This window comes from Mytilus edulis, chromosome 7 (assembly GCF_963676685.1).
Source record: "Mytilus edulis chromosome 7, xbMytEdul2.2, whole genome shotgun sequence".
In the NCBI taxonomy this organism is placed as follows: Eukaryota; Metazoa; Mollusca; class Bivalvia; order Mytilida; family Mytilidae; genus Mytilus; species Mytilus edulis.
The window spans coordinates 6,811,947-6,838,317 of record NC_092350.1 but is presented as its reverse complement, the minus strand read 5'-3'; the positions used below and the strand labels follow the sequence as shown (position 1 = coordinate 6,838,317).

Genomic DNA, 26,371 nt, shown 5'->3' with positions numbered 1-26,371 from the left:
CACAATGGATGTTCTCAAAAGGAGTAGAACGTACCGAGAACGTACTTTGAACTTTTGAAAGTGTGTCAAAATGTGCTGCTAATATATACAAATGATATGGTGTGATTGCCAATGATTAAACTCTTCAGAAGAGACCTAATGACACAGAATTTAACAGGCCCCGAAATACCAAATGTAAAATAAATACAACGAGAAAACTAACGGCCTAATTCATGTTAAAAAATGAACGAAACACGGATATGTAACACAACAGCAAACGATAACCACTGAAATGCAGGCTCCTGACTTTTAAAGACACATAAATATTGGGCGGGGTTTAAATTGTTAGTAGGATCCAAACTGCCCCCTTAACGATTGCCAGCGGTGTAGCAGTACAATAAATGAACCAACTATCAAAATCAGTTAATAAAGGCTTTACTCACAAGATGGATACAAATAGAAATACATCTAACGGAAACACAGTGTGGACGTGGCAGAGTATTTGTAAGTTGCTAACTTTATTTTCAGAATATTTTATCATTATTGTAAATGTATCTGTACAAAATGTCTTTTTTGTTTATATTTTAGGATTCTACCATGCTTCATTTTTTAAATTTAAATAGAAATTCAACATTGTTTTGGAACGTTGTACAAAGTATCTGTCTATATATGCTAGATTGGATAGAAATCGTGATATTCCCCATCCAGAATCTTTTTACTCTCCAATTATTGATAGGTGCCGCCAGTAGAGCAGAATCCTTATGGTGTTTGATGTAGTTCGTGTTGCTCAGTCTTTTTGTCAATTGGTCTTTTTCTTATATAGCCATGGCGTTGTGAGTTTTGTTTCACCTAATGTGTGAAATGTCCGTCTGGTATCTTCCGTCCCTCTTTTGCTAAACTACGATGTTGAGCAGGCAACCATGAATCATTCAATTGCTATAATAACGTCTACTTGTATTATTGTAAGTAAGTAAATAAATTTGTATTATATGTGTAATAATAGTTCATTAAAGTACAAATATATTACATACACAATAAAATACACCCGACCCATTGGGTCTATAAGTCAATTTCAAATTATACAACGTATTTCGTTATACTCTGTATTTATTACATCTCAGTACTTATCATATTCTCTTCAATGTCATGTATCCATTAAAAGAGACATAAGTCGCATTGTTAATTATAACGTCATGTATCCATTAAAAGAGGCATAAGTCGCATTGTTAATTATAACGTCATGTATCCATTAAAAGAGGCATAAGTCGTATTGTTAATTATAAGAGGCATAAGTCGCATTGTTATTTATAACGTCATGTATCCATTAAAAGAGGCATAAGTCGCATTGTTAATTATAACGTCATGTAACCATTAAAAGAGGCATAAGTCGTATTGTTAATTATAAGAGGCATAAGTCGCATTGTTATTTATAACGTCATGTATCCATTAAAAGAGGCATAAGTCGCATTGTTAATTAAAAGAGGCATAAGACGTATTGTTAATAATAAAACCAACAAGATAGGCTATAGAAATTTATTGACATATAGAAATATTAATATCAATCTTTCCTATTTAAAAAAACCTAAAGATTGTTTTATATCAATGAAGGATTATATGTACATATGATAAGCTGTAAAAACCCTTGACAAATGCAACATATTTAGATTTCGTCAGTTACTGCAATCAAGAGAAAATAAGAGTTTAAATAAAATTGTACACTAAAACAGTTGTGTAAATTGCTCATACACACTATTACCTAATTATTGCACATAACTACATCAACACGCCTAATGACACTATCAATAATCAGATACAGTTCTAAAGCACTGACTTACACTTACAAAATTCAGATCATGGTTTATACGATATTATCAAAAACCAATAAGATTACAATTCGGATAAAACATAAAACATTTAAAGTAAATATAAAAATTGAAATTGACTGACTGTCCAAAAAGTCAAATAACAAAAATACCGAACTCAAAAGTTCAAAACAGAGTCCATAATTATATGACAAAAATAAAAACACACCAATCACATGGACAATAGCTGTCATATTCCTGACTTTGTATCGGAATTTTCTGATATACAAAATTAAGGACTTTTTATTGCTACCTTTACCTCACTTGTACGACACACGAATACAATTTCATTATATTGACAATGGTGTGTGGTCAAAAATAAAAATACAGCAGTCAACATTGTGCATGTTGTGTTATAATCTTAATCAGTATTAAAAAACAAACAAATATGGCAACAAAGAAAAAGCAAAAGGCATATAGACAAAGCACATGATCAAAAACAAAAAAACAAAATTACAAAAAGTTACCATATCACAATACACAATGACGGGATGTATAAATACCGAGCCACGTGGAAATGGATGTTACAAAAAGAAGACTTAATAGTTAAGGTAATGATTTACAAAGACAAATAAAAGAACACTTTACCACATAACTAAGATGATAAACAATATAAGTACCTAAAATATTTACTTCAAAACCATCATGTTAATACGGAATATTTATCAACGAGGTCATGTTATCTACCGATGAACATCTTTTTGAAAAAGGATTAAGACGTTCCTTGTTTGACATAACCATGATTTATCAACATTTTGCTCAGACACTGATGACATTTTATCAAGTCTTATAACATGATTATTAAATTGTTTCTAACACTGTATTTCTATTTATGGGTTAAAGGTTAAACTTTGGATTAAATATTCCTTAGTTGGAATACATCGTAACGACATTTTGTGAAAGAGCAAATAGAAATGTGTGTCATGAAATCATCTTAAAAAGATGGGAACATCAAGACCGGCACGTGAATGTATGGTAAAGTTTTATACAACTTGTGTTAAGACATATTTATACCATCCCTTAATAATTCATGTATCAGCCATTGGAGAAAAAGATACTTAAGAAATTGTACAATTAAAAAAATTATTAACAGAAAAGAACTCCAAACTACATGTTTGATAAAAAAAAAACAATAAATGAAAAACACAACATAACATTATTTTACAATATTATCTATCTTTATACAAGCCATGTCCTTCAAAATGTCTATTTCTGATTTCAATCACTTTAAGAGTAACATCCCAAAAATACTGAATTCCGAGGAAATTTCAAAACGGAACGTCCTTAATCAAATAGCAAAACTAAAAGCTCAAACACCTCAAACGAATATAATATAATCCTCATTTACTACAGATTTCAGCGGGTACTCGAATATCCGAGCATAGTTCGGATGTACTTAGTATTGAGTATGAACATGATACTTCTCTTTTCGTTTTTCTGATAAGACATATTCCAATTTTCATAAAAAGTATTTTCGTTTAAAATGCTTCTGTTTGGAATTAATAAAGAAGTCACAAAACAATAAAAGACAAAGAGGCGAGCTTCTATCATAATAAATTTTCCCAGGTCGTCACTTTCGGCTGAATCGTTCTCAGCCATGCGAATAATTATAAGATAATTTGGGATTTTTTAGTGATTTGGTTCTAAATATGTTTTTTAAGAATAGAAATCGACCCAACAAATTAGAATTAAAAGCCTGAATTCGATTATAAAAGCAACGAAACAAGATTCACAACAAAGGTTCTAATACATCTGAATAGAGTCATTTAAACAATTTATTCAGAAACCTATCTGAGATGGTGCGTTTTACTTTTGTGGTAACTATAAGTCATTTTACATTTAGACGAAGTCAGTATTTACTTTAATATTCAACCAATTTGATACTGTATCATTTGCATGTGAAAGTAAAACTAATAAAGTACAATATTACAATAATAGATGATACAATAATAGAGTGAGAAAAGAAGCTGTTATATCAATGACTAAAATCTGAAGGATATTTATCAATACAATATTAAACTATGTTTTAATTTTATCCTTTTTAAAGACGTTTCATATTTGACAATACTGGACTACAAGTATGATAAACATTTAGTGTCCACTTCTCAGTCAATTGCATCATACACATGATTACTTTCCAAATGATGGTGTGTCAATAGGTAACAAAGTTCATAATCAATCTGAAATGAGAAAAATGAAAGATAATATTTCTCGTTTCCCTTGGTATAATCATGATTAATTAAATTCTTTTGAATAGGAAACCAATAGGATGCGTACCTAGTTTTGAAAATTGAACACTCATATCTATCGTATTATATTTAGTTTCAATCTCGTTAATCGTCCAATTATTCATTATAACATCATTAAATTCATAGATTGATACGTTGATAGGTTGATTGTTAACCCTTTCGGTGCCGAATTCAAATTCCCGACGTTAGAAACGTCACCATAAAGATTTCACCGAGTGACGTTCTACAGCCAAATAAAAATAAAATATCACCGCCGTCGTTGTGAAAACGTCAAAAGTTTATACAAAAACTCAATAGATCAAAACGAAGTCGTTCGTTGACAGAATTTCATGAAATGAGGACCAACAAACACAGAAATGTTTTAAAAATATTTCTTCGCTTTGAAATAATCATAAATCTTTTTTGTTTTTCTTTTAACTTTTAGAGAACACAAAAGAATTTTCAGCGGAAATAAAAATAGAAAAACACATTCTTGACTTTTTTTAACTCATTTGTTTAATACAACATGAAATCTTTTTAAAAGATCCTTTATTATTGCACTGTATTTTACATGCATAATATTTCAAAATTCAACTGTTTACTCTTCCTGTCCATATGAATGAAACTCTCTGAAACATCGACCGACACAAAGACCCACGCCACATACAGAACACCATGTTGATATACGGGATTTCCTGTACTTGTTATAACCTGAACACTTAACACATTTTCGCCTCTTGCCATCAGGAATAACATCAAGAAAATGCATCCGTATTGCATTTGCAATAGGAATGTTGTCTGGTCTTCTCCCCCTCCTTCTGTTGCCTCCTCTAAAATCCATGATCAAACCACGAACTACTGCGTTTTGAAATTTCACATGGTCTAATTTCCTCTGGACAAGAAAACAGTTTCTGTAGCATATATATACATTTACTGAAAAAATATTAAGTGCAAGTTTATTTGTTTAAGTTAGTGCAAATCTATTATATACATATATATAAATAAGAAGATGTGGTATAAGTGCCAAAGAGAGAACTCTCCATCCAAGTCAGTGTATAAAAAGTTAACAATTATAGGTCAAAGTACGGCCTTCAACACGGAGCATTAGCTCACACCAAACAGTAAGCTATATACTTGTAATTAGATAAGAAATGATAACGGGAACGAGTGAAAAAAATCATACGCGGTACTTATATCAACTTATCCTTGTTCTAGGCAATGCATGAAATATTTGCAACTGAACATAAGCACATAGTCTTTTAGTTAGGCTTTGAATTGACAACTAAAAAAGCTTGCAAATGTTTAAGATGAGACATACCTGTAGCTGTAGTAAGAAGGTTGAAGAGAATTTTTCTCCAGAGTTTTACACCTTTAAATTGTGGCTCAAATTTAAGCAAAAGCTGATCCCCAAGATCGACACCGCACATGGTCTGGTTGTATTTGTGGACAACACTTGGAGCAGACACAACTCTACCTTTACTATTAGCTTTTCGCACAGTTCTGAAAAGTATATTAAGTAAGACTTGTTTATTGTATGTTTACTTTGGTGATATTATAATTTTATTAGCCATGACTGTTACTTCAAGCTTGTACTTTATTGTATAGTTAATTTTGACATTGTGTAAGAAAGTATTTCATATATTCCACGATGTAAGTATTTTTTTGACAACGTTGTATTTTAATAACTTTTTATTTTAAAAGTCAAGTATTGTCAAATTATATAGGAATTGGCCTATCGGACAAAGCTGGGTTGAAAAACAAGAAACTTACCGTGCATTTTCACTTGTTGTCAGGAAAGTCACATTTCTCCGATCTACGTACAAAATAGCCAAAAGATCTCTCTGTGATTTAACAACAACACTTCCTTTGGGGAGCCGAGCTGTTTTAAAACTTGCAGGTAATCCCTTCCGTCTTGCTATTACAGTTCCTGTTGCATACGTTCCCCGGTTCCTTAGGTCGTTCATCAGTTTAGGTGATGAAAACCAATTATCCATAGTTACATGATGGTTTTTGCCAAAATGAGGACGTACTAAATCCATTACCGATTTATATCTATAAAAAAAATTGATTGATTGATTGAGTGTTTGTCCAGTCACAAATATTGCATGTATAATCAGGACGAAAAAAAATAAAAGGAAAACCGACAATAACAAAATGAAACGATTAGATAGAAATAGGTAAGAATTAGAACTTTTTATCAAGTCAAAATGTTAAATATACGTGTCTTATATTCGGCCTTACTTGATTATAAGGAGTAACCATTTCTTAATTAACAGCGTCATTAAGTTATACCTTGTATGAACCTGGAGATGTGCGTAAATTTTGGTCTACTTTCATGGATTGTCATATTCATTCGCAATACAGTCGCCATCGATTTACAGAAACAATCATGGTAATTAATTTGAGTCAATTAAAGTAATATTTTTCGTGTTCTTTTCCGATAAGGTATTTTCATAAAAATTATCTCGCCGATAATATTTTGGCATTTTCGCTAAACCTGAAAATCCAGAGTTACATGTTCCACCCCCTTTTTTTCACTTACCCTTGTCCATTGGGATGGCGTTCTGTATTTCGTTTCCCTTTGTACACATTTATCTGATGGGTATAACCTGTTCTGGATTCAGCTAAGACGAACAACTTTGCTCCCCATCTGTGTGCCTTCTTGTTTGAAATGTATTGTTTCAAAACATGACGCCCTTTGAAACCAACTATTCTCTCATCCACAACTATGTTTTGAGATAGTCTGAAAATCCGTAAAATCTATTTACAACAAGTCTTGTCTCAATTAAAAAAAAATACATTAAAAAATAATATGTAAGATTTTAGAATTTCATAATGAACGACATAACCAGATTGTACAATTTTTATTACATTGATTTTTTTTACTCTTATCTTTCCCGAAACAAGAGGTACCAGTGTTAAATCAATGACAGTTAGTATGCAGTGGAAAATATGATTAGGACAAAATTCGTCTCAGTTCCAGCAATACATTTATGTTTATTTTTAACATGGAAACATGACCGCGTAATGGCTTGTGTATATTTCTATATTTGAGTTGACATTTACCTATAATTAAGTTCGAACACTTCATTGAAGAATTCAACAACTGGATTTATCTTGTGGAGGGGGTCGTATCCTGGCTGACCTCTTGGAACTGCTGTTGTATTGTCGCTGCAATGCAGATATCTCAGTATTGCCTGAAATCTATTTCTGGACATCACATCTCTGAAATTTGGGGTTTCAGAGATACCAGACGCTTCCCAATAGCTTTCAATGGAGGTTTTCTTTACGATACCCATCGCGAGAACAAGACCAATAAAGGCTCTCATCTCAGCATAGCTAACTGGTGACCATTCGTTTGATCTGGCATGTCTTGTTGGATTCTCTGTAGTTTGGCACTGGTTGGCATACCTGTTGACAAAACCAGTTATATGTTATTGGATATACAGGATTACTGGTGTTTTTGTTGGATGAAGGGCGGGGGGGGGGGGGGGGGGGGCGAGGGTAGCAAGAACTTTTAAATTAATATTGTGAAAAAATGTCTCTGCTATCTTTTGGAGCGTTATTTACATCTAAATTACTTTTGAGCACCAAAACAGTAACGTTAGTCATTAATAGAAAATACAGTTTACTAATTATTACAATACTTTGAAAATTGATTTGTAGACCGCAATTATATTACGGAAACATATAAATATACATTCAAAGAAAATTAAGACCGTTATAATTTGAAACATATAAAACCAATAATGTACCTATTTGTTTCATCTACAATGCGATCAATCAAGTCATCATCTTCTGTTTTCAAAAATTTATCAAAGTAATCCACCGGTGAAAAATTGGCTTCAAATCCACACGGCCCAATCCGTTCCTCGAAATCACGATTAACGTCTAGCTCAAACGTTTCTTTGTCTACCACAGAAAACCAAGGGTTAGGCTGTCTTGCAGCATTGTCTGGCATTTCAACATCAGCATCGTCAGAATCTTCGTCGCCCGAAGTTACTATGTCTGTTATGTCACCGTCACTGTCTTCCATAGCCAAGTCGGGAACAGTACAGACGATCTTTTGACATTTATGACGTCATATATACTTAACGTATTACGTCATAATGAATTCAAAACAACAATGTATATATTATACAAGAATATCAAAAGCATAAAAGACAAAAAGAAATAAAATATGATTGTTTTATTAAAACCAATTAAACGACATATATGTCGCATCGGCAGTCAACCCCCAAACGACATATTTGTCGCTTCGGCAGTCAACCCCCAAACGACATATATGTCGCTTTGGCACCGAAAGGGTTAATTACAAGAAACATATATATATATACAGCCATGTATTAATTTACAGATCTAACATTGTTGGGTTGATGTTTAGACGAGTTGTATATATATATATATATATATATATAAGTCTGAAAATTATATATATATATATATATATAATTTAAAAGTAAAAAACACAAAAAAATCACATCATAAATCGAACATTGTTTCTGTTAGCGCTTTCAAAATATATATATATATTATATAAGTACGTCTGAGTCAGTGACAACTCTACAACAGATGTATCCATCGGATCGCCATCAAATGATTGTGATACATGGCTGAGTACATAATGTATATACAACTCGTCTAAACATCAACCCAACAATGTTAGATCTGTAAATTTGCTTACGCAAATTTTTGGTTCTTCCCTCGCCGGGATTCGAACCCATGCTTTATATATATATATATAGGCGTAAAAAATGATTTTCACATGTGCAGATATATATATTCATTAAATAAAATAATAAAATAAGTAAAAAGTTAACAGTTCCATTCTATCGATTTCATCCTTCCATTGGGACTCTTCAGGATAACTGATGTAGTGTCTCTATAGGCGACGTCGTTAAGGAGGTTTATGACGTACAATGACGGAACGTCATAAACCTCCTTTACGACGTCGCCTATAGCGACACTACATCAGTTATCCTGAAGAGTCCAAATGGAAGGATGAAATCGATAGAATGGAACTGTTAACTTTTTACTTATTCTATTATTTTATTTAATGAATATATATATATATATATATATATATATATATATATATATATATATATATATATACGTCTGAGTCAGTGACAACTCTACAACAGATGTATCCATCGGATCGCCATCAATGATGGTGATACATGGCTGTGTACATAATGTATATACAACTCGTCTTAACATCAACCCAACAATGTTAGATCTGTAAATTTGCTTTTTAAATTTACAGATCTAACATTGTTGGGTTGATGTTTAGACGAGTTGTATATACATTATGTACACAGCCATGTATCACCATCATTGATGGCGATCCGATGGATACATCTGTTGTAGAGTTGTCACTGACTCAGACGTACTTATAAATATAATTATTTTCTGTGACTGTATATTACATTAATTTGTAGGATCCTTTACTATAGATAATTTAGCTGATCTGTAACAATAACATCTTCATGCCTTATATATCATGTACTGTAGTACGCCGCTAGATTAAAACTGACGAGGAAAGGTAACACACGGCCAGCGAAAGCTTTTTATGAGAGCCAAGGTGGTCGTGTGGTCTAGCGGGACGGCTGCAGTGCAGGCGATTTGGTGTCATGATATCACAGTAGCATGGGTTCGAATCCCGGCGAGGGAAGAACCAAAAATTTGCCAAATTTACAGATCTAACATTGTTGGGTTGATGTTTAGACGAGTTGTATATATATATATATATATATATATTTTTTTTCCCCCTATCGTGTGGTCCTAAATGCAAAACTGATCCTTAAACTTGCATTGCTTATCTGGGAGACTTTTGATTTATAATACACACTTTGTAAATAACAAGTCAATAAGATAAGGAATTATTTCATTTTTTTATTTCTTATTTAACATTAATGCTTAGCTTCATTCTGAATCGAACCATATCATATATATATATATTATGTCATCCATAGTTTTATAAAAATCCGTAGAGAAACATTTTATTGGTGTAATAAGATCATTAACCTCATATTTAACAACTGTTCAACGGATATATTGATTTAACTATCGGCTAATTATTTTGTAAAGGCAGGAAATTTATAGACAAAAAGTAAAAAATCAACAAGGAGTCTCCAGCCGTAAACAACTATTGAAATGATATGTTGTTTTGAACATTTTCATTTTCATATCAATATAAAATCGTACATGGATTACTAGAATTATGTTTATTAAAAAGGTAAAGTCTAAAAAACAAAACCTGCAATATTGTCTCAACTTTCGGTAACTATTCAAACAGGCGTTGCTTGAATCGTCAATATAGAATATCATATCAATCTGCGACACAATATGTTTTTCATGATGAAGGCACAGACACTGAGTTTACAGAGCCTTTGAACAGTCTTAAGTAAAATCCAAACAAATATTTTTTTGACATTTATCTAATATTACTTTTTATATTTTTATTGCAGCTGACATTGCTACAGTTATAGTTACAACGAAAAAAAACCTCATTTAATGTTCCTCAAAAAGTCCCGTATAGCGAGGAATTTTAAAGATATGAAATGTACAAAGCTTGAAAAAGCAATGTACAATGCATGACATATCAATATAATGTATTTTTGAAATACAACTGGAGTTTATCAATTGTCTTTAAGGGCACATGATAAAGTCAGGCTACCCGGTAATTTTTTGACTGTCATATACATACAAGCGTCTGGATTCAAATATGTTTTAAAATATATTTGCATGTGCTACTTTTAGAGATACTTGGTATTGAAAATTTTAAATATCCAGAGATTTCGGATTTTTTGAAATTTAGCCTTTTATTCTTTTGACAGACGAATACAACTTGTTTGTTTTTAAAGATAATAAAAGCTGTTTTCATACCAACGTCTATAAGAACAAAATTGTTCGATTACAAAATTATAAATGGTGAGTTTTTGATCAAGCATTCTTAAATCGTTTTACGGACGCCATCACGAGTTGGTTGACCGTTATGAAATAACCGTTTCATAAATGATATCGGATATGTTCCTTACGTCGAAACTACAATTCCCTTCCCTTTCATGAATGTGACCTACCGAATTAGACTATTAACCGGTTTTGTTATAACATGAGCAACACGACAGGTGCCACATATGGAGCAGGATCTGCTTACCCTTCCGGAGAATCTGAGATCACCCCTAATTTTTGATGGGGCTTGTGTTGCTTATTCTTTAGTTTTTCTATGGTGTGTCATGTTTACTATTGTTTGTCTGTTTGTCTTTTTCATTTTTAGCCATGGCGTTGTCAGTATATTTTCGATTTACGAGTATGACTGTCGCTATGGTATCTTTCGTCCCTCTTTTATGGTTATTATACAAGCAAATCATATATTTGCAAGGTTCTAATGCTAAAGTATACATGTAGAACCGGATATACGAGGAACAAAATACAATATTTTTCCTGATAATTGAGATTATAAAAATTTTATATTTTCAATAATCTGGTTTAATTCAATCAAATATTCGTGTGGGTGCGTGGGCGTTGCAGCCTGTAGCTCAATGCCATATTTGGCATGGCCATAGCGGCGATCGCAGCATGAATCAGAATTTTGGAATTCCCGTATCAGCTAGAATAGAATTTTGGAATTCCCGTATCGGGCACTTGTTAATCTGCTGTCGACAAGAAAGCAAGTGTTACGCAAATAAGTTAAAATATCCAGAAAAAGAAGATGCCTAACAAGAGAAATGCCGTTGGATCGCCATCAAGGGCCATGGGGAAGAAAAGAAGAACGACCAGCAGGACAGGAGGAAAGAAAGTGCAGCCCGAAGAAATTGCCCAAAAGAAAGACGGAGCTGACCGGAGAAGATCTGCCAAGAAAACAAAAGAGGTCGGACATGTGGTGGCAGAAGTACCTGAGGAAAATATTGATATCTCATCAGGTAATGAGTCGGAGGAGGATGCACGGGCATTCCCCTCTTTAAGGCACGAAATTGCAAATAATTCCATTGATTTCACTCCGTCACAAGTAACTAGTGGAAGTGTAAATATGTCATGTAAATACTATAATAATGGTACTGACTGTCCCTACTTCCCTTGTTGTAGGTTTAAACACATATGTGAAATATGCAGTGGCAAACACAGAAAAGCCCAATGTAATAACCGGGCGCAAGGAAGAAATAACAAAAAGTATTAATTTTTATTCATTGGGAAATACTCCTATAAAAGTATCAGTCTTGGAAAATTATTTAGAATTCTACCCACTTAACAATGTAGCACATGAAATTATATCTGGTTTCAAATACGGTTTTTCATTAAAATATTTTGGCTCTAGGGAACCAAGGGAGAGTTCCAATTTAAAAAGTGCATTACAGCTACCCAAAATTTTTAAAGAAAAATTAATGAAGGAAGTTAAACTTGGTCGCATAGCTGGTCCTTTCAGATACCCACCTTTTCCCACACTTCAGGTATCACCAATGGGGCTAGTGCCAAAAAAGGATGGGGATTTCAGACTTATTCAACATTTATCCTATCCTGAGAATAATTCAATAAACGATTTTATTGATAAAGATCATTGTTCAGTGCAGTACAGTTCAGTGGACGAAGCAGCATGTTTGATTAATAGACACAAAACACTTGCCCGATTAAGTCAGTGTGACGTAAAAGCGGCTTTTCGTTTGTTGCCAATTGCCCCGCACGATTTTGACTTGTTGGGGATAAAATTTCAGGGTGAATATTATCTTAATAAAATGCTCCCAATGGGGGCCTCAATAAGTTGTGCCCTGTGGGAGAAATTTGCAAAAGCTTTGCATTGGATAATACAGCTAAAAAGCGGAAATGATGATATCCTCCATTATTTAGATGATTTTCTTTTTGTCGAGTCGAGCCAAACATCAAAAGTTGGCAATACTTTGAAGTTATTCCAAGAGGTATGCAACAAAATAGGTATTCCTCTTGCTAGTGACAAGACTACTTTGCCGACTACATTACTTATGTTTTTGGGTATAGAATTTGATACACAGAATTTAATCATGCGACTTCCAAATGAAAAACTTGTCAAACTTTCACAAAAAATCAGAGATACCTTGGACAGTTCTAAAATAACTCTTAAAGATATGCAATCCCTTCTTGGGCTCCTGAATTTTGCTTGTAAGGTAGTTGCTCCAGGCCGCACCTTCTGTCGCAGACTCATAAATTCAACAATTGGGGTAAGAAAATCGTATTTCAAAATTCGAGTAAACAAGCAGATGAAAGCAGATTTAGAAGTTTGGTTAGACTTTTTAAAACAATACAATGGTGTAACTGTAATAACAGACGATGTATGGGTTTCAAATGAAAAATTAGAGTTGTTCACTGATAGTGCAGGGGGGTCCAAAGGCGGGTATGGGATCTATTTTGCAGGTCAGTGGGCCCAAGGCACATGGCCAAAACATTGGGTTGAGACTGGAATCACCAGAGAAATGACATTGTTAGAGTTGTTTCCAGTTGTAGCTGCTCTTATGTCCTGGGAATCCTATTTTGTTAACAAAAAAGTTATTTTTCATGTTGATAATCAGGCGGTTGTTCAAATCATTAATATGAAAACTAGCAAATCAAGTAGAGTTATGACTTTAGTAAGACAGATGGTTTTAATGAACTTAAAAAATAATACATTAGTTAAGGCAATTTATATCCCTTCAAAACAAAACCAAATTGCTGATTGTCTTTCTCGTTCTCAGTGGGGGAAGTTCAGAAGCCTAGCTCCAGAAGCAGACCAGTGGCCAACCAAAATTCCAACACAGATCTGGAACATTTAAGTCAGGTGGCTGATTATATTGTCAATCAAGGTGTGTCCAAAAATACACAAAAATCATACAATTTGGCTCTGTCAAAACTTTGTACTTTTAGATCATCTTATAATTTGAAACAGGATTGGCCGGTGCCAGTCAATGATTTGTTAAATTTTATAGCTTTTTTGTCAGTACAGGGTCTTTCGGGGGGAACCATATCATCTTATATATCAGGAGTTTCATACCATCATAAAAGTCAAGGGATACAGGATACTACAAAATTCTTTATAATTGGAAAGGCATTAGAAGGAATAAAAAGAATTCAAGGGGGAAAACGTAATGACATTAGAGCACCAATTACAGTGCAATTGTTATCAGATATGATTAGTTGTTTAGATAAAGTATGTAAGAATAAATATGAAGCTGCTTTATTTTCAGCAGTTTTTTCTGTTGCCTTCTTTGGTTTGCTAAGAGTAGGGGAAATCACTACTTCAAAATCCAAGTCTGTTATAAATGGCTCCAACTTAACAATTTCTGATATTTTAGTAAGGAGAAAAGTCCTGGAGCTAAGAGTAAGGTGGTCAAAAACTGACCAAAAGGGAAAATCTGTTACTTTGTTGATAGCTGAGAACGGAAAAAACTACTGTCCGGTACGACTCATTAACGAATATTTAAAGGTACGACCTACCTGTAACAATACAGATTTGTTTATCCATTATACTGGTATGCCTTTAACTAGATACCAATTCAGTAGTATACTGGAAAAAGCTTTACATTTTTTTCATATTAGTAAAGGCCATTTTAGGTCACATAGTTTTAGAATTGGGGGAGCCACGGAACTAGCCAGGCAGGGGGTCTCAGAGGAAGTAATTATGAGATTAGGCAGATGGAAATCGCATGCTTATTCTCGCTATATTAGGTTACAATTTTTCTAGTTTCAAAAAGCTAACATGCTAAAGGTTTTCACAGGTCCCAAGATTTTATGGATTGTTGGAAGTTCCATTGTTCATTGGGCCAACGTAGAGGCGAAGAAATATGGTAGAAACAACCTGGGACTGGGGTCAAAAGGTGTAACAACATACTGGATTGGGCAACCTGGTTTACAGATTAAAGATTTGGACTCCCTACTGGACGCAAAAAGAAAAATTTTACCTTCTCCTCATTTTATAATAATTCACTGTGGAGCTAATGATTTGACAGATTTAGAATTGACAGGGACGGGTTTAATGGAAAATGTAAAATGTTCTATCCTACGTTACAAGGCTTTATTTAAAAATGTTATTATAATATGGTCTTCAATGCTACAGCGCAGATACTGGCATTTTGCCCCCTTGAATGCGGGTGCAATAATCGAACAGAAGAGAAAAAGAGTGAATTCAGTGGTCAAAAACTTTGTAATAGAAAACGGGGGGAAAGCTATTTTACATGAGAACATTAGGGCAAGTGAAGTGTCTTTATACAGAACAGATGGAACTCATTTGTCACAAACTGGAAATCAGGTTTTCTTAAATAATATACAAGGGGGGGTTGAGTCTTTCCTACGCACAACAAAATCAACTTTTCCAATGATTCAATAATGAAAATTTTGTGGAGGTGAGAACCCCAGTCAGATTTGGTAGCTGACTGGGGCTCTCATGTGGCGGTCCAGGGAGACTGGTAGTGATTGGGGGATTATTTCACTCGGCCCTTGCTCTGGGCCTGACAAGTTCTACAATTTGCAGGTTTGGAAAATGTGGTTAGTGGTAACGGTGGGGTCTACAGATGGGTAACTCTGGGACCTCCTCCACCTCATCTTATAGAGGGGAGGCCTACACCTGCCAACAGGTGGGGCACTAATAACTGGAGCATTGGTAATACGAGTGTTTTCCCCGGTCACTCCCCATGGTAGGTGGTGGTGTAACCGTGTTTAACTACCAGGGGTTTTATGACACTATGTCAACATAGGTCAGCTGATAGCCATTGTGTATAGGTAATCGGTAGTCACCCTGGCGCCTCAACAAAATATTATAAAATACTCTGTAGCCAAAGTAATGCCACAAAGTAAAAATGTATATTCTAGTCATGAAAATGTAAATACAAGTTGGTGTAATAAAATGTATGTTTAATTCAAAGGATTGTTTTTGTATTAGTTGTAAAGTTATAAATGAAAAACAGAGGATGGAACCTCTACACAAATGAGTATAATATACAGAAAGTCTGTATAATGTTAATTTTGGTATTTGTGAATTACGGTAAAACAACAGATAAAGAGAGACAACTCTAGATGAATTTTTAATCACTTTGTGATTAAAGGTAGGACTTCAACATAGTTTAGAAATACGTCAAAAACTCTTGATCGTTGTTCTTCATCTCATTGTTATTCGTTCAGTATTGATATAGGGTCTTCTTCTATGAGTATTGCAATTAATTGAGATTATAAAAATTTTATATTTTCAATAATCTGGTTTAATTCAATCAAATATTCGTGTGGGTGCGTGGGCGTTGCAGCCTGTAGCTCAATGCCATATTTGGCATGGCCATAGCGGCGATCGCAGCATGAATCAGAATTTTGGAATTCCCGTATCAGCTAGAATAGAATTTTGGAATTCCCGTATCGGGCACTTGTTAATCTGCTGTCGACAAGAAAGCAAGTGTTACGCAAATAAGTTAAAATATCCAAACCCGCCCGCCCTCCCTATGAGAATAGTTGCTGCTGTTTTTTGTTTTATATTTTCAGGCACTTGTTTGTTGTATTTGATTACAATATTATGGTTACCAGTATACAAGCCGGACCTTCATAGTATTGGACCTATACAGGACTATTTGGAATGAACTTGCGTTTCTATGATTTGGACATTTCCGTCATTAAGCACGTTATTAACATATGGACTAGTGTGATTTAAGCATCCAGAATTAATTCTAGTTTTAAGTAATTAACAATTTAAACAATTTGAAAGAAAACAAGACATTTTAAAGAAATTAATTATCTTCTACTATCCTTAGGCGCAGAGTCAAATTTGAATGGGGGGAGGTCCAGGGAGACTGGTAGTGATTGGGGGATTATTTCACTCGGCCCTTGCTCTGGGCCTGACAAGTTCTACAATTTGCAGGTTTGGAAAATGTGGTTAGTGGTAACGGTGGGGTCTACAGATGGGTAACTCTGGGACCTCCTCCACCTCATCTTATAGAGGGGAGGCCTACACCTGCCAACAGGTGGGGCACTAATAACTGGAGCATTGGTAATACGAGTGTTTTCCCCGGTCACTCCCCATGGTAGGTGGTGGTGTAAACGTGTTTAACTACCAGGGGTTTTATGACACTATGTCAACATAGGTCAGCTGATAGCCATTGTGTATAGGTAATCGGTAGTCACCCTGGCGCCTCAACAAAATATTATAAAATACTCTGTAGCCAAAGTAATGCCACAAAGTAAAAATGTATATTCTAGTCATGAAAATGTAAATACAAGTTGGTGTAATAAAATGTATGTTTAATTCAAAGGATTGTTTTTGTATTAGTTGTAAAGTTATAAATGAAAAACAGAGGATGGAACCTCTACACAAATGAGTATAATATACAGAAAGTCTGTATAATGTTAATTTTGGTATTTGTGAATTACGGTAAAACAACAGATAAAGAGAGACAACTCTAGATGAATTTTTAATCACTTTGTGATTAAAGGTAGGACTTCAACATAGTTTAGAAATACGTCAAAAACTCTTGATCGTTGTTCTTCATCTCATTGTTATTCGTTCAGTATTGATATAGGGTCTTCTTCTATGAGTATTGCAATTAAATAGCATATATTATGCGGGCAAAACTTACTATTTCCCGGAAAAGCTTTGAATGTTGTTTTCTGGCCTCTGTTGCCAACTGGACAATATTAAAGCTTGTGCTATCATCAATAGCTCGAAACACATCTGCACAAACTTTTAATATCCCAGCCATACATATATCTAACTCGTCACTGCAAAAACAAATTAATCGAGTAAAATACTATAACTGAACGTACAAACTGTCTCTAATTTGACAACATATTTAATCCTGTTAACCTTATTAATAAATTTGTTGATTTTATATACTATTTATGTTTCATTCTTTGAGAAAACGATTTCTCAGCTTTGATTTAATAAGATAAAGGTATATAGCGTTTTGTATTTTTCTGGTTTTATCCAACATATATATATTTTTTGCAAGGTATAAAGGTGTTAATAATAAATCAAAAAAATGTCATAAGGAAATCTGATTTGCGTTCACTTTCGTTTTACATATTTGTTATGCCATGGTATTATTGATGTTATCATAAATAATACTTTGGTCGTTATTTTCTGCTTTTATATGGCCTCATGACGCAATGACTTTTGATTCATTAGGGAGGATCCATGCGTTCACACTGAATGCCTGCAATGTTATGTGCATTTTAAAAATTCATTGATATGATTAAAAAGGGAGAGGGTTGTTATATTTTTGCTTGTCTACATATGCCAGCTACTGTCTTAATTAAGAACATCGTTTATTGTTATAAACCTCACAGGTTAATGCGAAATGATATAAGTATCTATCGAATGGCCTCCAAAGATAAGAAACATCATACTGTTTATAAGGTCTCTGGTTAAGAAAATATATATCAGTAAAGACATTATACAGTATCATGACAGACTAATGTTCTTCTATGGTCGGGTTGTTGTCTCTTGACACATTCCGCATTTCCATTCTCAATCTTAAAATGTATACAGAAGACGAACGGATTACAGGCTTTTACCACAAAACACTAGAATCAGGCGACGGTCAACGTATTTGTGTGCTCTAAATATTCCTCCTATCTAACACAGATGTCTTACTCCATAACGCAAGAACAAGTCCACATATCTTCATGTAGCTATAGGTTGTGATAAAGGATGGAAAACATGCAGAAAAAAATAAAAGACATAAACTATTTTTTCTGTTTCCTTACAGTTACTGAAAATTGTCAAAACATGTCAAATTTAATTTAATCAAATATCTAGTACTAAAATTAACATTGTTTGCAAACATTTATGTCCGTATTTTATCACAAAATCTACGTCCTTGTATTATTTTCAGTAACAGAAGTCTATTGATAAACGTAATCACATATCCTGACATAACCAAATTAAATTGAGCACAACTATCAACCAATAGATAACGTGGTGAAGGTACTTTATCAACACTGTCAATAGAAGATTTTTCTGTTCTTCTTGTGAATCCTATAATGATGTATTTCACATATACAGTTAGTAGTGATAAAAAATATCAATGAAACAATATTTTGACTAAAACGTAAAAAGTTATAAAAAGGAGTCTCATTTATGTTCATACATAGTAATCCTTTGTTCGATTGTTTTTAATAGATTATTAACTAAGATAAACTATGTAGAAACCTTTCACTACACACATTGCACTTTTAGAACTGTATTTGTATATTTCCAATGTATATAGATAGATCATGGATATCTGAACTGTGTAATATCTCAAATTCTGCACTGCTAGATTTGCGAACAACTTTTCACAGATTTAGGTTAAACCATGCAAACCATTTACTACTACTAAGACTATTTTGAATTTGAACAATTATTTAACAAAATATTACATGAGAAATAGCGGGAAAACAACTTATTCTAACCTTACTAGATGAATAAGTCAGTATAATTCAATGGGTGTTTGAGTATATAACACTGCACAACTGACAAAGTATCATAGAGGATTATTATGCATCTGGTTCTTTAGTTGTATATGGAGATAAACCATTGTATTCGGATCTCAAATATAGGAATATCTCCATTTTTTTTAATTTTATTTTAAAAAAGTAGACATATACCACTATGAGATTCACACGACAATTTATCAAAGGGTAGCGTTTTATTTTCATAAAAATACAAACAAAGCTTTTTATACCTTGATTTGTCGATATCCAAGTTGTAATGTTCGACAAATAACTTAACTTATTTCTTAAAAAATGCCATTAAAACCGGTTGAAGGGGACATTTCAAAGTAGCTATTCAGTTCGAAATTTACCTCGCGCTTATGCATTAATACTCGTGTTTCGATTTATCATTACAAAAAAAAAGATAAACAACAAAAACATACAATGTAGTTAAAAAAAACTAATGGAAAGTAAATCACAGCGAGGAAAATTCAAAACGGAAAATTCCTAATCAAGTTGCAAAATCAAAAGTTCAAACACAATAAACAAATGGATAACAACTATTATAGTTCTGAATTGATACAGACACATTCTTATGTAGAAAATGAGGGATTAAACATGATTTTATAGCTAGTTAAACCCATTGTTTTTAGTATCATTCATTTTGAACGACGAAATACTATTTACCTTTCAATAACTTTGATTAAAAAAAATCATATTCACGTATGATGCATATATATTTGTTTCTACATTGCCCCAATCATTTTGTCATATCAAATTGTAGTCTGTATAGATAAACATAATTACTTGGTCATTATGAGTGATGATTTAGACTTCGACAATCTGGTGACATCAAGAAGCTGTGCTAAGACTTCTAATGGTAAATGCCTATCTACTTCTTTCCAATTGGTAGTCTTATAGATCTTAACAATTGTACTAGATTGTTTTTCCTATCACAAGAATAGAATCGTAAAAAATCTAGGATAAATGTTTATAAACAGACTAATATAATACATCATAATTGATAAAGCATAGTAACGGATAGGAATGATAAATTGACATTACTGATGTAGAACGTAAAAAAAAATGATCTTGAAATTTCTATAAGCTATTGCTTTGCATCTGCAATGCAAAACAAAATCGAAAAATAAAAGAAAACAAACATGCCTTATATATCTGACTATGCGGTATTTTGCTTATCTCATTGTTAAAGGCGGTGGGTTGACCTATAGTTGTAAATGTCTGTCATGTGTCGCTTGTGAAAAGATTTCTTCTTGACAATCATTCCACATCTTCTTTCTTTGTACATAAACAAAAGAATAACATGCTCCTTGAAAAATTTGTGGTTCACATTATGATTCATTATATTCAAAATTATTGTATATGTGTTATTTGATGTGAATCTCAAACTATGGGCTACACTGTATTGTTATTCAAATCAAGTAGAAATTATAACAACAATGTATCGATTCGGGGCGTTTGAATCAAATTTTCTGGATCTAACTGCACCAGGAACGTTTAAAACCAACATATTGAAAGGCAATGATGTATCAATACGTGGGAACATCATTTGATGACATGATCCAACATCAAGTGCCAGCAATTTGGTATACACCTGTGTTTGTACGGTAAATTATAATTCTACTTGGTAAAATTATCATTATAAGTATTTATTAAGCTATCATAGAATGTGTATAATAAAAAAAAGTTAACAAGAAGATAGTTTCTGTTGTTTATAGAATCAACGTTTATCTGCACATGTCAAGATAAATTTATGCATTATACATAATGACATTAGAAAACAAACTATGATAAAATAACAAGAAGAGATCACCTTCATGCAGTACAACGGTGAAGTAAACATTCGGTGTTAAGGAAGGTTGATACTTCCCTTCAATATAAAACTATTTGCAATAAAATAATGAAAAGTAAATTTTGGATTAGTGGGTAAACTTTTATGGCACTTTTATGGCACTAAATATAAGTAAAACCTGAGGATTCATAATAACTGTCAGAAGGTAAAACAACAATACCAACGAAACTAGTTAGACAGTTTATAACCAAAATCAGAATAACAAAAAACCGAACTCCATGGAAAATACATATCAGGAAGTGTCTTATCAAATGTCAAATTCAAAAGCTCCATTAACAGATAATAAGATCTGGTATTATTTTAAAATGCAATATGACAAAAAATCAAATATATGGTCATCAAGATTCAATTTTAACAAATGCACAGAAATCACAATGAACATATTTGACAGTTTGAATAGACTTACAATTGCAATTGCGGCTGATAGTGTAATGGATTTAAGGTACTTTTTAAAAATATATTTCACAAAAAATATACATTGCAAACTTTGTAAATATTACGGCTCAGTAATTATATAACATTACGACAAAATTTTACTGACTGGTGTTTATTGCTCACTAATATGATGTACATTCCTGTTTGTAAATGCTTGTTTCATTTACCAAATGTCAAGGTTATAATATCAATATATTGCCTTTAAATCGTTGTTTACATAATATGAGTATCAAATATTGATATGGACATGATGTATTTTTTTTCTCCGAAAATATCGAAGCACTATCATCATTGGAACAACATTTGGTTCTAATGTTTTCTAATGCTTACAAATATGAATCATGTTTCATTTCAGACACTCAAGTTTACAAGAGCCAAATTTATAATTATATAACTTGTACCTTATTGGTCAACTGCAAATGAAACAAAAATAGGTTCTTATTCTTCTTTTCCGATAAATCGAGCTCTAGTCTTAAATGTTTCATTTCTATCGGTTTGTCACTAATTGGGTAAAATTCTGTAACCTAAAATGAATTATTATAATAAAACATAAACTATCCCATGATCACTGGAATATCGCAAATATATATTCGATCATTTGTCAATGACAATACCTAACGTTTATAGCGTCAAGATCACTATCGGAAATAAACACTTGAAAAAAAGAAGTACATATATAAATACTTATTCCGACAGTAAATCTAAATGATTAAATATGACATCCAGCTAAAATCAACTTTGTCTGAAAATAATTTGAATCTTATTTTCTAAACAATGTATCAATTAATTTCTTCAATGTTTTGTCTTGGCATAGAATTATACAGTAAAAAGCACGAAAAGAACAAATTAATATGAGTACGAACATAAAGTTAAAGTAAAGAGTATTTATCAATATTAGTGTTTACAGCGGAACAAAATTGCCTTACTATCGTTCAATGACCTCAGTTACTTTTTTAATTTAATATTAACTTAGTTTATTTCAGTTTGCCTGTCAAATGGTAATTTGTGATAATGTTTTCAACTGTTAATTGATTGGAAGAATTATATATGAGATTGTCAGTACATTTTTTATCCTTTTGCGGACAAGCGATGACTGGATAGTGTTTTTTAAATATCGATGGATTGATTGATTCGGGATTAATGCCGGAGGAGAGAAAAAACGACCATCAGTAGTAAAAACTGACAAACCGAATTAGCCCATGATGATTAAAGTTGAGTGCACATGCCCCTTCCCCCACATGTTTTAACTTACAACCTCAGTGTTGAGAGGCTTGTGATACAATAGATATACTTCTTAGAACATTCGGTCACCGAGGTCCTTGTCTTTTAAGTATTATGTATGTGTATGGTTTAATGATATGCTAAGTCTTTACTGCCATTTGCAATGCTTTGAAATCATACCTGTTGGTTTTCTTTAGTTAGGAGAATAATATGTTCTACTCCGTTCTTGCTTACAAACTCCCAAAACTGGCCAATAGAATTTGACTGTGGAACTGCTGACATATATGGCATGAATTTCTACAAAGAATTAAATAATTAAAGACTTAATATAAAATGTTATTTATGTGTATGTTTGAAAAAATACAATGTATCTTCAACAAGAGTGCACACGCTGAAATGTCTCGCCTTCTATACTAATCATTGATATTATGTTGATAGTCCTAAGTATAAAGCTAAGCTTTAATACAACTGTCACATAAACTTAAAATTAACCAAGATAGCTAAACAAAGACCAATGAACCTTGAAAATGAGGTCAAGGTCAGATGAACCATGTCAGGCAGACATGTACAGCTAACAATGCTTCTATACAACATATATACGTAGTTGACCTATTACTTATAATTTAAGAAAAATAGACCAAAAACACAAAAACTTAACACTGTGCAATGAACCGTGAATATGAGGTCACGGTCAAATAAAACCTGCGCGACTGACATAAAGATCATAAAATATTTCCATACACCAAATATAGATGACCTATCGCATATAGTATTAGATAAAAAGACCAAAACTCAAAAACTTAACTTTGACCACTGAACCATGAAAATGAGGTCAAGGTCACATGACATCTGCCCGCTAGATAGGTACACCTTACAATCATTCCATACAACAAATATAGTAGACCTATTGCATATAGTATGAGAAAAACAGACCAAAACACAAAAAGTTAACTATAACCACTGAACCATGAAAATGAGGTCAAGGGCAGATGACACCTCGGAGTTCAATATTTTTGTGTTTTTACTTTTGTAGTATCTGAGATATGGACTTGACCATTAAAACTTAACCTTGTTCACTGATCCATGAAATGAGGTCGAGGTCAAGTGAAAACTGTCTGACAGATATGATGACCTTTCAAGGTACGCACATATCAAATATTGTTATCCTATTACTCATAATTAGAGAGAATTCAACATTACAAAAAATCTGAACTTTTTTTTCAAGTGGTCACTGAACCATGAACATGAGGTCAAGGACATTGGACATGTGACTGACGGAAACTTCGTAACATGAGGCATCTATATACAAAGTATGAAGCATCCAGGTCTTCCACCTTCTAAAATATAAAGCTTTTAAGAAGTTAGCTATCACCGCCGCCGCCGCCGCCGCCGGATCACTATCCCTATGTCGAGCTTTCTGCAACAGAAGTTGCAGGCTCGACAAAAACTATATACTTGTTCTTTTAATTTTTCATAATGTGCTTAAATGTCGTTTCCTTTTAATAAAGTTCATATTCTTAAACAGACAACTCATGTTGCTACATTTTTATTCGTGTTACCTTGTAAAATATTCTTCGACGCAATTGTTCAAGCTTCATATCTCATAACATGATTAAGAAATAAAAACAGATATTCACATCTGGTTGAAATGGCTATGAAGTTTTTTCCTTTGTTATAGTAAACGCATTTACTCATAAACATGTACTTTACCCATTGACCCGTTTAGGAACTAGATTAGGTATAGTCAAATTCCAGGATAAATTATTTCCATCTTGGAATTTTGTTGCTCGATTTGACTTCAGTTTCTCCCTGCTAGTATCTTTTTATTGCTGTTTGAACTTTCATGGTTATACATTTTAATGTTGAGTTGTCTGTTTTGATTGGACTTATGATTTCCAAAAAGACCCCTAGAAAACTTCTCATTCTGTTTTCGTTTATTAGACTGTTATAAGTACAGATGTATATATACTGACCTCGCTAATGGTTAAGGTTGTGTTCAGGTATGTACTGTTAGTAGTAGAATTATTTTGTTTCCCTGAAATTAAAAATACATACACTATAAAGTTCGCGTGAGCATCAAGATTTCAGATAAGATTATATTTCAGAATTAGTTAATGTATTCACAAAGATGAATGAAAATCCCAAAAAATGAAAAGCTGTAACATTAACATGAACGAAATATATAGTTTTTTTCAATAATAAAACTGAAACCAAATACATGATGTAAGCTTTGTTGACATAAACTAAAATCTTATAAATTAATTGGGAGATAAATTGTCTTTACTCTCACACACAAATAGAATACAAAAAAAGTAAGAATTACAACTACTAAAGATAAGACATGTGATAGCAACATGTATAACATCACAACTAAATACATGAATTTCGGATAGCAAAATACCGTGACACGTCTTGTAGCAATGCGATTTTAAACTCATCAAATCAGTCACAATCGGGAATAGGTCAGGTTCGATACTTAAAAGATCAGACGACGTAATGGCAAACCACAATCTAAGACATGGTTAAAATATGACAAAGACACATCGTATGGATCAACCAATTCAAGATATTGTCCAAAAATATTTTCTTGAGTGTCATTTTTAATATCCCCCCTCATAACTTTGTTAGAGCAGTTTCTCCGTAAGGAGTACACTTCTGTATATGAAGTCCGTATAGTGTGAGAAGGCACGACATAATGGCATCAACTGAGACATGTAAACACCATACGTAGGGGCAGGGTATATTACTGCGGAGAAACAGAAATTGATAATTGGGAAGTTACAATTGTCCCGTTTGTCATATATTTTAGTGTGAAGTCGTCCATCTGTGTCAATATTGAGGAAGGATCAAGGTAAGTAGCAGTCCTTATAGTATCAGTAGTATCTTTAATTTTAAGCTCACTGGAATATATGAGATGTAAGTATTGGCTGATATATAATTTATTCAATGATAGGACATCATTAAAAGTAAAATCACAAAAATACTGAGCTCCAAGGAAAATTCAAAACGGAAAGTCCCTAATCAAGTATCAAAATCAATTACTAAAACACATCAAATGAATAGACAACTACTGTCATATTCCTGACTTTGTACAGGCATTTTCAAATGTAGAAAACGGTAGATTGAACCTGGTGTTATAGCGCTACACCTCTCACTTATGACAGTTGCATCAAATTCCGTTATATTTACAACGATGTGTGAACAAAACAGACATAATCGGTAAAATAGTCAAAATATGGTTAAAGCAAGCATCACTGTGATACAATCTCAAAACAAACAAACATTTACAAAAAAGCATCTATCAAATTAAAAAGCACACTTATTGGTTCGCGTGTATGGCGTCAGAAAATGTAAACGTCACATTGGAAGAAATTTTGTCA

The 26,371-nt window shown here is 33.0% G+C and overlaps 2 protein-coding genes across 2 annotated transcripts in view; both read right to left on the bottom strand.

Annotated features, from left to right (window-relative positions):
* Positions 1-1,504: 1,504 nt before the first annotated feature.
* The window catches only part of LOC139529832 (uncharacterized), a 58,733-nt gene continuing 33,866 nt past the window's right edge, over positions 1,505-26,371 (bottom strand). Inside the window, exons 12-17 of the mRNA XM_071325742.1 lie at positions 24,965-25,026; positions 23,172-23,288; positions 22,172-22,294; positions 20,270-20,412; positions 17,626-17,767; positions 1,505-4,021 (exon numbers count right to left, since the gene is read on the bottom strand). Coding sequence (XP_071181843.1) covers positions 3,947-4,021; positions 17,626-17,767; positions 20,270-20,412; positions 22,172-22,294; positions 23,172-23,288; positions 24,965-25,026 — 662 coding nt within the window. The 3' untranslated portion in view covers positions 1,505-3,946. The remainder of the gene's footprint in view (positions 4,022-17,625; positions 17,768-20,269; positions 20,413-22,171; positions 22,295-23,171; positions 23,289-24,964; positions 25,027-26,371) is intronic.
* LOC139482498 (piggyBac transposable element-derived protein 4-like) lies at positions 5,806-8,105 on the bottom strand. The gene is made up of 4 exons (XM_071266412.1): positions 7,825-8,105; positions 7,136-7,480; positions 6,612-6,812; positions 5,806-6,121 (listed from the first exon to the last, which is right to left on the bottom strand). Exons 1-4 carry the CDS (start codon positions 8,103-8,105, stop codon positions 5,836-5,838), a joined length of 1,113 nt encoding a protein of 370 aa, XP_071122513.1. The 3' UTR covers positions 5,806-5,835.

Bases quoted from the DNA above. Each gene is read 5' to 3' on its own strand.
- LOC139482498 (XM_071266412.1), bottom strand. From the start codon at position 8,105: ATGGAAGACAGTGACGGTGACATAACAGACATAGTAACTTCGGGCGAC. The intron at 7,481-7,824 runs GTACATTATTGG...TTTTGTCAACAG, and splicing joins ATTGTAGATGAAACAAATAG to GTATGCCAACCAGTGCCAAA. The intron at 6,122-6,611 runs GTAAGTGAAAAA...TTTTTTTTATAG, and splicing joins CGCCATCCCAATGGACAAGG to ATATAAATCGGTAATGGATT.